This window comes from Pecten maximus, chromosome 14, assembly GCF_902652985.1.
Source record: "Pecten maximus chromosome 14, xPecMax1.1, whole genome shotgun sequence".
In the NCBI taxonomy this organism is placed as follows: domain Eukaryota; kingdom Metazoa; phylum Mollusca; class Bivalvia; order Pectinida; family Pectinidae; genus Pecten; species Pecten maximus.
This window is the reverse complement of record NC_047028.1, coordinates 28,965,297-28,978,925: the sequence shown is the minus strand read 5'-3', so window position 1 is coordinate 28,978,925 and position 13,629 is coordinate 28,965,297. Positions and strand designations below refer to the sequence as shown.

Here is a 13,629-nt window from a genome sequence, read left to right as displayed (position 1 = left end):
TGTGGAATTTCACCAATACCAATGCAAATTAAAGCCGATGCCAGCAGTTACATCACTAACTAAAAATAGAATTGTCAGTCATACAAAGTTTCCAAATTTTTAACACAAGATTATACCATGTGTGTATGCTAATGCTAATTCATAATTTCCATTCAAAAATTAGAAAATTCATTAAAAGCTTATTCTCATTACAAAGTAAGAAATTAAAAAAAAAATAACATAAAATCATCACATATCTTTTGTTATGCATACATTTTGTAGATCTAGCTAGATTTAGACAAAAATGTTAGGATATTTTTTATTAGATTTATGTTATTGTTTTCGTTTTTTGTTTTTTTGAGGAAGTATGTCTATAAAGCAAACATATCAATGAGAAAATTCAAGAACAAAAATGTACTATGTAGGGCATCATGAGTTAACTGCTATGCTGTACTTGTTTAATACTTTCTATATGAAAAATGAAAGTACATTTCTTTTAAATGGCAATGGATTGAGATATCCATGGTGACTCTATATAAATACATGGTATAAAAAAAAATTGATGGTACATGTATCATGTTTGTATCTTTTTTTTTTTTTTTTTTTTGGCATATTCAGAAATTTGACATGCATATGTACCATGAAAATTAAAAGCTGGATAATTATAACCACAAAATGTATGTTTCAAGTATATTTTTTTTTGTATTTCAGTACACAAGCTTATATAATTCAGCACCAAATTCAAACTGAAATACACAATGAAATTTGAAGTAAAATGTCTCATCGCTAATTGTTTGATCCATAAATCTAAAAATCTACAATACTCTACACTGTACCTACATACACAGAATACAATATACACTGTATGTATGTAATATATACACTGACTAAAATATATTGATGTTTATATATAATTAATTTGACTTAAATTAAATCTAACAGCAAATAATCAATCTTTTTTAAAATCATAAATATGTACATCGCTTCCTGTTTTTACCAGTCATCACTGTACATGTACTGTGCACTGATCATGACAGCTTGGTATTCCTCAGCGTCAGGGAATTCTCTGAACTCCAGCTATACTTCCACAATCTCCAGTTGATTATCAGATAAATGTTTGGCAACAAAAATCTAATAGTGTTCAAGAATGTATGTTTCCTGAGCTCTACTAGTTTATAAAGGTACACAACAACAAATTTCAGTTTAACAAATTGTAGATTCTACTAGATTGCCAACTAAATGTCTGACTGCAGGAATGAAATGGAGTTCAAGGATGGAAATGGACTTTTCTTGATCTCCTCTACAATGGTTCCAATGGGTGTACCTTCCTGAAATGTCCAGCACGGAGGAAGGTTATTTTGTATGGCCAGACGATCATCACATGAAGTTGAAGCATTGTCAAAAAAGCTAGCATAGTAAGCCTTTGGATAGCCTGCCCGATACATGAAGTTTACAACTGGTAAGTCATCTTGAGGATGTGATGTCAGACCGAATCCACCTGACGCTCCCATTATGAGTTTTGTTAATAATGGGGAAAATCGTCCACATCTATTTACTGGGTAATGTGTTGATTTTCGAGCTTGAGCTTGAAAACTACTTCCGAGCTTCTTACTCCAGGATTTAACAGAATCTAAGCTCAGTGCTTGCCTTGGTAGTTTGAGTGCTGTTGAATCCATAACTAATTTGCCATACGGATATTTCGGATGGAGTTGGTAGCCAGCAATGTAGACTGGAAGTTCCTGGTCGATTGTCTTGTTTGTGTATTTTGCATAGTGAGGTGGAACCTGTTCCGCATCACCAAGATCCAATCGCAGGACAGCGTAGTCAAGCTCTTTAGTTTCACTGTGAGAGAATAAACAGGGTTCAAATCCGTACTTGACTAAAGTACTTCCAGGGTGCAGTTTTTGAACACCAATTTCTGGAAAAGTAACAACCAGATCTTGCTGTAAATATTGTTCATTTTGCCAATCATCTCTTAAAAAGATCTTCTCGATACAGTGAAAACAGGTCAGGACATATCCATCACCAATGTGGGAGCAAGTTCCAACCTCTGTGAAAAAGTTTGTATGTCTTTCTCTTGCCCATATATGCCCAGTTCTTGAAGCTGCATAGTTGTACATATACATCTTCTTAGCATCATGACTGCGCCAATCATGAGTTTGGTTTGGATGGAAACAATGACCAGATGAACTACAAGCACTTTCGAAATGAGAGCTCATCCTCTGTTTATGACTGCTTTTAGCTCTTTTCTTCAAGTTATTATATCCATGTTTGTATTTAGAGTTGCTGGCTACATGTAACAGTGGATAATTTGAATGTGGTTTGATTTCTGTAGAGCCACTAACTGCAGAACCGACACCACCAATATCTGTACATGGTGCAAGGCTCTGGTCGTCAATTGCAAGGATTCGATAAAGTGATTTTAGTCTGTCATTCTTCTGTTCCAAGTATCCCCCAACTGGCTGTACTTCACACGAGTCTGTGCTGCCAAGTTGTATAAGGCTATCAGATGTACTTACAACTTCAGTTTGAGTCCATGTTGCTGATGTGCTTTTTTTGTATTGCCAAGGAATATTAATATTAATAAAGTCAGATTTTGTAACATCACTGCCACTTTCAAAGTTTCCGTAATCTTTTGGTGGTGACTTGAAACCTTGTTCAGCGTTTAATGACAAAGACCTGTACATTGTTGGCGAAAGACGGCGGACTTTTGATGCCTTAATGTTTACAACTTTGCCTTGATGAACCAGTCCATTATCACTTTCCTGAGAATTCTTGCTCTCATCATCGCCCTTCTCAATATCAGGTGGAAATAAGGCAGATTCATCCGGCGCCTCCTTATCAGAGATACCACCAGCAGCTTCTGACAGCTTCTGTGAAAACAGCAATATAGAAAATACAATTAATAATAGATAATATAGCCTAGTTATTGGCTCAATCAAGAACTTAAAAATTTATGTCAGAAATTCAACAGTATAGGAATTGAAACTTTACATGGAAATATCCTTTTTTCATAAACTAATGTCAAAACTATATGCATAATGAAGCTTTAAATTACATATGATTTTGACTGTATTGACAAATGGTCTTATGAAGCAAGTACATGTAGCCGTATATATAATTATGTGATTGGAGTCGTTGGGTAAACAGATTTATCACGAGTTTATAGCGTCGTACCCCGTAATCCCGACACAGAGAATTAATAATAATATAACATTTATATTTCCATTATCTGGCAGTAATCATTACCTCTGCTTCATTTCCACTGTTATGAGATACGGGGATTTGAGCAACTTTCCCGTCTACATTACCCCGGGACCTCGCGCCATTGTAGTTCTTGTTCCGACTTTCGGTTGGTATTCGACCCCTTGCCATCATGTAACAAATTGTTCAAATTCATTAAGGCTATTCCTCTGTATATGGATATGTTCAGTCTGTGGTTCACTTTAACTTCAGTTATCAACGACTATTTTTCAAAAGTTTCAACCAGACAGTTCACTTCCAGTGACATCCCCCTGATATAACGTTCTCGATACACATCTCTGGCTAGACAATTTTCGGAAATTCCCATTCTGGAAAAACCCAATAGATAGAATTCTGATGACGTCACACATCACGTGATCCGGCGACCGCCGCCATCTTGGGGCGAGTACAAAACCCGGAATGCACTCAGGCGTGAAGAGATTTTTGTTGATTTATTGTGTTTATTAGGTCATAATTCCGTTATTACTGAATGGATTTTTGTTCGGATACCAGCAGTAAAAGGGTTGATTTATCCCCTTTAAAATGGTATAAGTTATATCTAGCAGTATCAAAAAATAGAAGTGAAAGTGGTGGCCGGAATGAACCCATATGGAATAAAAATGTCGATATTTACAACTGTTTTCGTTATAATAAATACCCATATCTCAAATATTACTGAACAGATTTTTGTTCGGGAACCACACAAAAACGGAGAATTAAGTACTCTTTCACATGTTATAAACTGTTTGAATACATGTTCGATATTACTTTCAAAAGTGGTGGCCGGAATGAATTGATGTGGTGTGAAAAAATAGCAAAATCGTCAAAGTTACATGTAAATTTCCATATTTATTGGCCATTACTCTTTTATTACTTAACCGATTTCTGTTCGGAACACACTCTGGACAAGATAATTTTATAGGCTTTAAGCTGATATAACATTTATTAATATTCATTACAACTTCGGTGCAAAAGTGGTGGCCGGAATGAACTCAGTTGAAATTCACGGACGCCATTTTACGAGTATGTCCAAGCCGATACCACACTACGTCTATACTAAAACAACATATACTATATAGGCCTATACGGTACACCGGTCACCATGACCAGGTAACGGGCGGCTCGTTCACACCTTGATGAATATAATTAATCTTTAGATGAGCTTACGCTGGCCGATGACTGTTAACTAGGAAGCCAATTATATACTACTTATAAGATAATCCAGTCCAAGACAGTGAATCAGTTCAAGAACCTAATGTTAGTAAAGTTAGTGAATCTAAAGAAGTAGACATATCAAACGATCTCAAAACCGACAAACAACAAATAACTGATAATATTCAAGAAGGTTTAGAAAATAAAAGTCAACCATCAAATAAAAATCTGTCTCAGGTATGTTTAGCTAGATTAGTTTTAGAAAATAATGGTGTCACTTTTGTTGAAAATCAAAAAGCGTTCGTTGTATGTGGGAACAACAATTCTAAATATGCAGTTACATTATATCCAAAGGAAACTTGTCAATGTCCGTCTACTGGAACTTGTTACCATACCATGGCTGCTAGAATGAAAATGGGGGATGAAATTGTAGACAGTAAAAGAACCGTTAGTTTAAAACAGTTATCTAAAAACAGTTTAAAAAGAAACGATAAAAAATCAGGCAGAAAAAAACCAAGATGTAACGATTATGATAGGGATGTAATTGCGGCACCTGATTCGGTTACTCTTAATCAAGATAATGATACAATAATGGTATATAGTACGCCACCTAAAACGCCAAAATCTACGAAAAAACTAGGTCCATCAAAAACTCCTATTCAACAAATAAAGACTCCTACAAACCAATCTATTAAAAAGGAAACTTTAAGTCCTGTAAAAAAAGGAAACCACGTGTTCCAAAAAGAAATTAAGATTTCAGTTAGAAGATTCTGATACATGTAATATTAGCGAAGATACAATGTAATGTACAACTTGTTAAAAAACGTAAAGTCGCTGATAACACAGAGTCGCTACAAAACCCATGGGTAAATAACTTAAATGAAAGCCATAAACTTAAAATTTCCAATAAAGAATGGATTTGTTCTGATATTATAAATGAAGTACAATCAATAATGTCTAAACAATTTCCTGGTTTGAATGGTTTTCAGTTGACAAACTTAGCTCCAGTATATGATTCAAATAAATGCAAATGGAAAAACCAAATAGCTTTTCAATCTGTAGTTTCACCTTCTGTTCAAATTCACCATAATGGAAGAGACCACTGGGTTACAAGTTTTCAAACAAGTAATGGAGATATATCCGTTCTAGACAGTTTAGCATCAAAAGAAAATCATACAGTTAATACTCCGTCAATCGAACTTCAGCTTTGTAGTATTTACGGTAATATCCATATGGGTTCATTCCGGCCACCACTTTCACTTCTAATTTTTGATACTGTTAAATATTACTTATACCATTTTAAAGGGGATAAATCAACCCTTTTACTGCTGGTGTCTGAACAAAAATCCATTCAGTAATAACGGAGATATATCCTAATAAATACAAAATATTATGAAAAATCTCTTCACGCCTGAGTGCATTCCGGGTTTTGTCCTCACCCGCCATCTTGTGGGTCAAACATTTCCTGAGGTCATGATCAGTCACCCGCAGCACATGTAAACAATCACATAATGGTTCACACGTGTGTTGTTTATGGTTGTACCAATCGAGCAGACAACAGTGCGAAGCGTGGATTTTATGGTTTTCCAACAGTTAGACTACATGAAGACAAATGGTCTGAGGAACTGAGTAGGGAAAGAAGAACGAAATGGATCGCCGCCATAGGAAGAAAGGGCTTCACGCCGTCAGTTCACTCAAAAGTCTGTTCGGATCATTTCGTGGAAGGTAACATTCACTATGACTACGCTTCGAAAATTAAACTCTTATCTTCATGAGACGTGTGTTATAACCATTACTTTCATTGATAGCCTATTGGCGTTTAGATCGGCCCTTTATAGCACAAGTTATTTATGACTGTTTGCCACAGGGACACGTCTCAATATTGCCTAGCCCGAGTTTTCTCTGGCCCTGTCACCATGTCTGGTGTAGGCTACACCAGACATGGTGACAGGGCCAGAGAAAACTGCCTGGTTCAATGACCCTTATTTCCGTTTCCGTTGTACTACAATATAGGCATTCGGCTAACCTCGGCCGATTCCTTAATCTGATTGGACGAGTGCATATAATGCAAATATGAGCAAATGTATCGACGAAGTTACGATGCACTACGATGCGAGTGTCCTGTGAGGAATGAGAGTCCTGTGAGAGATTTTACACGCCCCGCTATTCGTTAATTAGTCTTTTTAAATATTTTTTTCTGCATCATACAGATGAACATTGAATCTATTACTATGCAAAATAACCAAGAGGCCCAAGGACTTGATATTGGGCCTGTAGCATGCTGGGGTGAAGGGCTACAAAGTTTGTTCAAATAAATGACCTTGACCTTCATTCAAGGTCACATGGGTCAAATAGGCTATAATCTTCAAACGACTTCTTCTCGATAACCAAGAGGCCCAGGGACTTGATATTGGGCCTGTAGCATGCTGGGATAAAGGGCTACCAATTTTGTTCACATAAATGACCTTGACCTACATTCAAGGTCCCAGGGGTGAAATCGGCTTAAATCTGTAAACAATAATTTTGCGATAGCCAAGAGCCTCCAAGACCTGAAATTATTTTAAAATATCACTTAACGAATTGCGGGGCGTGCAAAAACCCTCACAGGACACTCATTAGGCACACCCCAGAGATGTGACGGGTGCAAATAGGGTCAGACATCGCCGCCGCCATCTTGGATTTAACAGCACGTTATGTGATGTTAGTTTGACATTTTATGTCAAGTGTATAACAAAGGATTTTGGAATATGCTCTTTTCATTGGCAGTAATAATTTCGCAGAAAAATCAAGCGATTCGTTGTTACAGTGGGTCGCATTTTTGTAAACAAATAATGCCGCGGGGGGGGGGGGGGGGGGGGGGGTCCCCATTTTAATACCATCTAACACGTACCCCCTTATGAGGGAAATTCATTTTGGTAGTCTCTTCATCTTGCCTAGCCTGATATCTAAAATAGCCGCTTGGTATATAATATTACAAATTGCCATGTGATTTTGAACACACAAGTGACAAGACGACAATTTACAACTGCACCAAATTCATGGTAAAAAGCCACCCTCCTTCCATGCACATAGAGATAAATACAAATACAAATTATTTATTCAACAAACCAGGGCCATCATTGGGCAATACCTATACATTCAACACCTATTAATACTATTATTAAGACAGAGGACATCTGATTAATATACAGGATATAATATACATTCGTGTATACTGTAAGATATATCATTGTAATTTGTTGTTTCCTTTTACCTATTATAATGTAGCAGCGATTTAGTTATGAATCAATATACAAAATGTAGATATTCATGCGATTTACCATAAAGTGTATGTATAGATTATGACAAACATACATATGTTAATAAACATTGAAACATATTAGTGTATCTTAAATCCTACAAATTACGCATTTGTTCCGCAAGTGCGTAAAGTTCGTGTAAAATCTGTGTAAAATAAAAATTTACACTATTTTTACACAAATGCGTAAAAGCTTTGCGTAAAATTTATGTAAAATTTGCATAGTTTGGACTTTGTCAAAGTGCATGTTACAATGGTAAATTCTGAATATAGACATGTACATTGATCATACATGAATAATACAATCATGAGGGATGGTTGTTTGATTTAAGGCACCTTTCATTATTCGAGTGGAGGCCAGCCTGGGCACCTTTCAATGTCGGTGGACACGCCACCCCTCCCAAAAATTATTATCATATCTTCAAGGATTCATCACTTGGGGTTAGAGAAGAATAGTGCTTATAATTTGATCTTTCTAAATCTTTCAGAATGTTGATTTGTATTTGTTGAAGATTTGTCTTTTCACCACTATCCCCACCCTCCCCGCACATACAATGTCTCCCAAATTTCTTGGGACAGCTAATAAATGTCTGTGATATAATATTTGTTGTAGAATTGTTAAAATGGAGCGCATCCCATCGTTTCATGATTACTCCAGGCCAATACCTGTGTCAACAAGGAAAAGACCCAGAGGGACACCAACGGGAAAAACCCCTGTTCAAGCATCCAAAATCTTTTATGTGGTTAGAATCTGGTATTGTGTGAAGCAGCTCTCTTATTTTATTTCAAAGAATAGAAGTCCATCATCTATACCTTGTTACTTGAATTATACTGATTATACAATTTTTGTTTTTATGAAACTTATAAACTTTGTATGTGATATTAAAAATTCTAGTTGGATGAGTTTTAAATTTTGAATTATTTTTTCAAATATAAAAAGAGTCAAAAGTTTCAGCCTTTTTACGCCGTCAGTCGTAAAAAAAGTCAGTTTAAAAGTCCGTCTAAGAAAACGAAATTAAAGCGATTGAACAAGAATAAAAATCAAGTCAGGTTTTCAAATTGCAAGAATAAAATGAATAATGACAAGGAAATCATGCCTTGTGAAAAAATGAAGATAAATCTACAAATGATGGAAGAAAACAGAATCAACATATGATATATATTTAAAGCGACTATTCGGGGAAGAAATAGGTCAAAGTTGAAAAAACGGCAAATCCATAAAGAAAATACACTCTTATGAAAAATTCTTATTGAAGTTTTGGCGATATGTAACCCCTAGAATTAAAAAATAATAATTTTCTGGGGAATCCTCTCACTGTCGAATGACGAGATAAAATGCAAATTTCCCGCTTTGGGCGCATGCGCAAGAATCTAGGCAAGTAGAACGTAAACATAAGCGGCAGAAACATGGCTTCCGAAGCCAAGAGATGTCGGTCTAGAATTGTAACGAGTTCGGCAACATAGCGACGTAAATAGAAATGGTCACAGGTCAACCCGATTATACGACTGGGGAAACAACACACTAGGTGGAAGACATTCAATGAAGAAAATAGTTTCTCTACAAACGAGCATGCAGCACGGATTCTTCTGGATAAGTGGTAAGCCCGTAGCCTGCGTAGGGTCAGTTCTATTCTATTGCCGCACATTTTATATCGTTATCAGAATGTAACTCTTAAATGTCCTTAATTTTGTTGACAAACAATGCATAAAGTATGTTGCTTAAGTGTAATGGTTATTAGTTTCAAGCAACATAAATGTAAATGATGTGTAGAATGAAGAGATAGACACATTCCACCTCCGTTTTATGGGGCCCCGTAAGGGGTAATTTATACGGGTTTTTTTTATTGTTCGCATATCACAGCTATAGGCTATATTTATGCCACTATCATTTTAATTATGAAAAATTATAAATTGATGTATGACTGATGATTAATGTCAGACCTATCAAGCTTACTGTTTTCTTTATTAAATACAAAATGGTGTATGTGTAAAGTTCAGTAGGACTTTCCTGACGACTATCATATTACATGTAGGCATATAGGCCTATATGTTTCAGATATACAGTTGACTCATAATATAAACGATTTGCAAATAATATTGGTGTATGGCTTCAAATACAAGTGCTGTTTTGTTCCATTCTTTGAAATGTGGTAAAAATTACGATTTGTGGGGAAAAGATTATCATTATAACTTAGCATGCAGTACATAATTATTTTTATATTTTTCAAGTGCACTTCATTGACACAAGAAGTTCATGCAGGTGAAGACATCCCGACACCAGCTGAAACTTCTATGGGACCGCCATCACATGTGTGCACCCCTACACCAGTAACATCTACACCTGCACATGCCCATAAAGAACCTATAGCTATAGATAGACCTCCGATGTCTCAGATATAGAGTAAGTTCTTGGATCTAACTATGTTGGATTTATAACCCCTCAAAATATACATTGATGTATCTTAATTTTTTTATTCAGTGTTCATCGTTCCGTGTTGAAGTAAACTGTAGCAGGTCACACATATATGACATTGTAATTCCATAAATGTTTTTACTATTTTGTTTTTTACAACATATTTTAACTGTTAGACCCAGCACCATATTGTATGGTAGGGTGAGCAGTCAAACATACTAAATTTATATTCTGTAATTATAAACATGCTCTGCTACTGCATGTCATGAATAAATAATACACCATTTCGGGCATATATATTTGTTTTTAAAAGAATTGTGTAATTTTTCATAATTTTAATATTTCAGAGCTCAGTCATCACACTCGTCTGATTTATCTTGTGTGGAAGCATTACAATCAGACTCCCAGAGTAACATTAATGCCAGCTTGCTTTCCCATTACCAACAGAAGGCTAAAGAGGATGACACCTCATTTATTGAGTAAGTATGTTGTGTTATTTTTGATGGTGTGTTCTTATTGCTATAATAATACATTTACTTGTATATATAGTAAAGAGGTATTGGTACGCCCAATTTCCCCGCAGGACATTATGTTCTGTCACCTGTCATCCTGCACACAGTCTGTAAATGGATGACCTTGCTGTCAATGTCATTCAAGGTCACACAGGTCTAACATCCTCAATAGTAAACTAAAAGGACAAATTCGGTCAATAACCAAGAAACATATAATTATAACTGTAATATGCTGCTGTGGAGGAGTACTGGGGCGGCATCCGACGTCTGTCCCGCTGTCTTTCTGTCTGGCCATCCGGTGTCCACGTTTTACTTTAAACAACTTTTTCTCAATAACCAAGAGGCACAGGGACTTGATATTAGGCCTGTAGCATGCTGGTGTAAAAGGCTACCAAGTTTGTTCAAAATGAATGACATTCATTCTATGTAATTTGGGTTAAATATAGGCTTAATCTTTAAAAAAAATGGTTTCTCACTAGCAGAGGCTCTGAAACCTAATTGTATGCTGGAAGTTAATTGTTATTGATAAACCTAGCCTACTGTGATTTTGATAAAGCGGTAATCTTCATAGTATCTTCAGAAATAACTGAGATAACTTCAAAGTTGCTGTATAGCCAAGTGAGCGATACAGGTTCATTGGGCCTCTTGTTTAAATGAATTACATTGTACATTATCTTTTACTATCCAGTATACCTCAGACACATCAACCTGAACACTTGCCAATGGCTGAAGATCCCATAGAAATTGAAGAGGTTGATGTTGATGATGAGCTTGCAGAGGATGAAGGAGACATTGTGGAAACAGACACTCAAAATGATAGTGCTGAAGAAAGGAAATCCATATGCTTCCAAAGTGCCCTGTTGTAACTCACGTCAGTTCGAATACCCACAACTTGTCAAAGAAAAGCATGTGGTGCAAATATCATTCTCCAATGGAGATATGTTGGATGTGCAGTACAGTTGAAATGAATTGGAGGAGCAGCATTTGGTTCTAGTCCTGGATCCTCTGGTTCACCTACATTTTCGCAAAGGTCAAAAACTAGGCCTGGCTGACGATACACTAGCTGAAGAACTAAATTTATCAGTGGCTTTGGGTCCATCCTTCTGATTATATCCTAATACATAAAACAATTATTATAGAACAAATCCATGTGGGTGGGAGTACTGTAGCATTCTAATGTATAAAAATAACTGTTTTTCCTTATTTTTGGTTTTTGAGTTGATAAATTTTAATGCACTTATTAACTTATCTATTTTCCCTCAAATTTCATCCCAAATTTTTCTACTAAGGTTTTATTTAAGGTATGTATGCGTTTTTTGATAATTGTTTGTGGAAGTAAGTATGGTGTAAATGTGGTGTTCAATTTCAGAACATGTAGGAGGTAGGTGTTCACTTAATGGTGTATTGCAGGTGTTTACATTTCAGTACTAGTGTGTGTTTGAGAGTGTTCACTTGACAGTAAATGCAGGTGTTCTTTCAACATTGTGTGTAGGAAGTGTTCAATTATCAGTTTGCAGGAAGTGTTCACTTATCAGTTTGTGTAGGAAGTGTTCACTAGCAGTGTGTGTAGGAATTATTCACTATCAGTTTGTAGGAAGTGTTCAATTATCAGTGTGTGTAGGAAGTGTTCACTATCAGTTTGTAGGAAGTGTTCAATTATCAGTGTTTATACGAAGTGTTCACTTGTGAGAATGTGTTTGAGGTGCACGTGTGTACTAACATTGTGTGTAGTTATTATTAACTTATAATAACATTGTGTTCATAGATGGTTCATTCTGATAAATGTGTTAATCAAGTGTCTAGTTGCATATTTTTTCAATATTCTGTGAACTAAAATGAAATACCCCCATGTGTAATGTAAATACCTACCTAGAGAAACAGGTCTTATAACCATACCATTCACTTGGTTGGTTAAAAATTAGGTGTTCATACACATATGGGAAGTATGTTTGATGTGTGAGAGGGTCTGTGCATTTTTGGTAAAATTTAACACTTTCAGTGAGTAATAGTATAAATTGTCTCCTGAATGCTTTGGTAAAATGTCTACTGTTCTTTTTGTCTGTGTACATGCCAAAGAAATATCAAAATAAAAAAGATATGAAAAGAAATAATACAGTACTTTGTAATTGATAATCAACTAGTCAAAATAACTTGAATGATGAAGTAAATTGTGGATAACATTCATAAAACAGTAGCATACAGAAAGTCACACTACTAATATTACAAAAATATGATTATTAGCTTTGTATGATAGGAGCGCAAGGTTCATGTAGATCCCTTCTCCTTTGCTGTTGCAATGTCAGTACCCTGGCCCGATCCTCCTGCTGCAGCACAGCAATTGCAACTGTACCACGTGCACCCCTTGGCCCCCTTCCTCTACCTCGCCCTCTCCATCCTTGGACTGCTGTCTGCCCCGAGACCCCTTCCTCGACCCCTTAGACGTCCACAGGTTCCTCCCCTCCTCCTTGGGGATGTATGGACTTGTGCATATTCATAATCTATCTGATGAGAAAGCAAGAAATTATTGTAAGAGCAAAACTGAAGGAAAAAGTTTACAATGCAATGCAACAGAAAAGTTTACTGATGAATTTTATATTGCTATGCATATCGAAGACAAAATATAAATACATTTGTATATACATGTATATTTGTATACATGTACATACTAATTCATTTATATATGTGTAACAATAGAAAACTAAAGAAATTTGCATGTTCAGCAACCAAAAGTAGGTATTCTAATACACTTCAGTTAACAAGATCACATAAACCTGGTATGAAAATATGATTAGTCTATAGCTATATACGTATGCTCTATTTGGTATATTGATTATGTTTGGTGATCAATGACAGCAGCATTCCTTTAATGGTAATGATGGGGGTAAGACTTTGGTATCAAAAGAATTCTTCAAGTGCAAAATTTAAATAATGTTATACATACAGCAGTACTATGCAAACTATTACAACTTTCCATGGGGGAACTCATTATTCAAAATTAAACATAATTGAAATTTATTCAACATATAGAGACA

At 35.7% G+C, this 13,629-nt stretch overlaps 2 protein-coding genes and 1 long non-coding RNA gene across 3 annotated transcripts; 2 read left to right on the top strand and 1 right to left on the bottom strand.

Annotated features, from left to right (window-relative positions):
• Nucleotides 1–324: 324 nt before the first annotated feature.
• On the bottom strand, nucleotides 325–3,560 carry LOC117342160. The gene is made up of 2 exons (XM_033904172.1): nucleotides 3,229–3,560; nucleotides 325–2,852 (listed from the first exon to the last, which is right to left on the bottom strand). Exons 1-2 carry the CDS (start codon nucleotides 3,355–3,357, stop codon nucleotides 1,215–1,217), a joined length of 1,767 nt encoding a protein of 588 aa, XP_033760063.1. The 5' UTR covers nucleotides 3,358–3,560; the 3' UTR covers nucleotides 325–1,214.
• Nucleotides 3,561–5,846: 2,286 nt separating this feature from the next.
• LOC117342331 (THAP domain-containing protein 1-like) lies at nucleotides 5,847–8,827 on the top strand. The gene is made up of 2 exons (XM_033904468.1): nucleotides 5,847–6,099; nucleotides 8,286–8,827. The coding sequence occupies exons 1-2, from the start codon at nucleotides 5,886–5,888 to the stop codon at nucleotides 8,435–8,437; spliced, it is 366 nt and encodes a 121-aa protein (XP_033760359.1). The 5' UTR covers nucleotides 5,847–5,885; the 3' UTR covers nucleotides 8,438–8,827.
• Nucleotides 8,828–8,865: 38 nt separating this feature from the next.
• On the top strand, nucleotides 8,866–12,708 carry LOC117342332. The gene is made up of 4 exons (XR_004535792.1): nucleotides 8,866–9,270; nucleotides 9,902–10,073; nucleotides 10,433–10,564; nucleotides 11,286–12,708. It is a non-coding gene; the product is annotated as an uncharacterized LOC117342332 (long non-coding RNA).
• Nucleotides 12,709–13,629: the final 921 nt, after the last annotated feature.

Excerpts from the sequence above, each read along its gene's own strand:
- LOC117342160 (XM_033904172.1), bottom strand. The coding sequence starts at position 3,357 with ATGATGGCAAGGGGTCGAATACCAACCGAAAGTCGGAACAAGAACTAC. Across the intron at positions 2,853-3,228 it reads ACAGTGGAAATGAAGCAGAG|AAGCTGTCAGAAGCTGCTGG; the intron begins GTAATGATTACT and ends CTGTTTTCACAG.
- LOC117342331 (XM_033904468.1), top strand. The coding sequence starts at position 5,886 with ATGGTTCACACGTGTGTTGTTTATGGTTGTACCAATCGAGCAGACAAC. Across the intron at positions 6,100-8,285 it reads TTCGGATCATTTCGTGGAAG|AATTGTTAAAATGGAGCGCA; the intron begins GTAACATTCACT and ends TATTTGTTGTAG.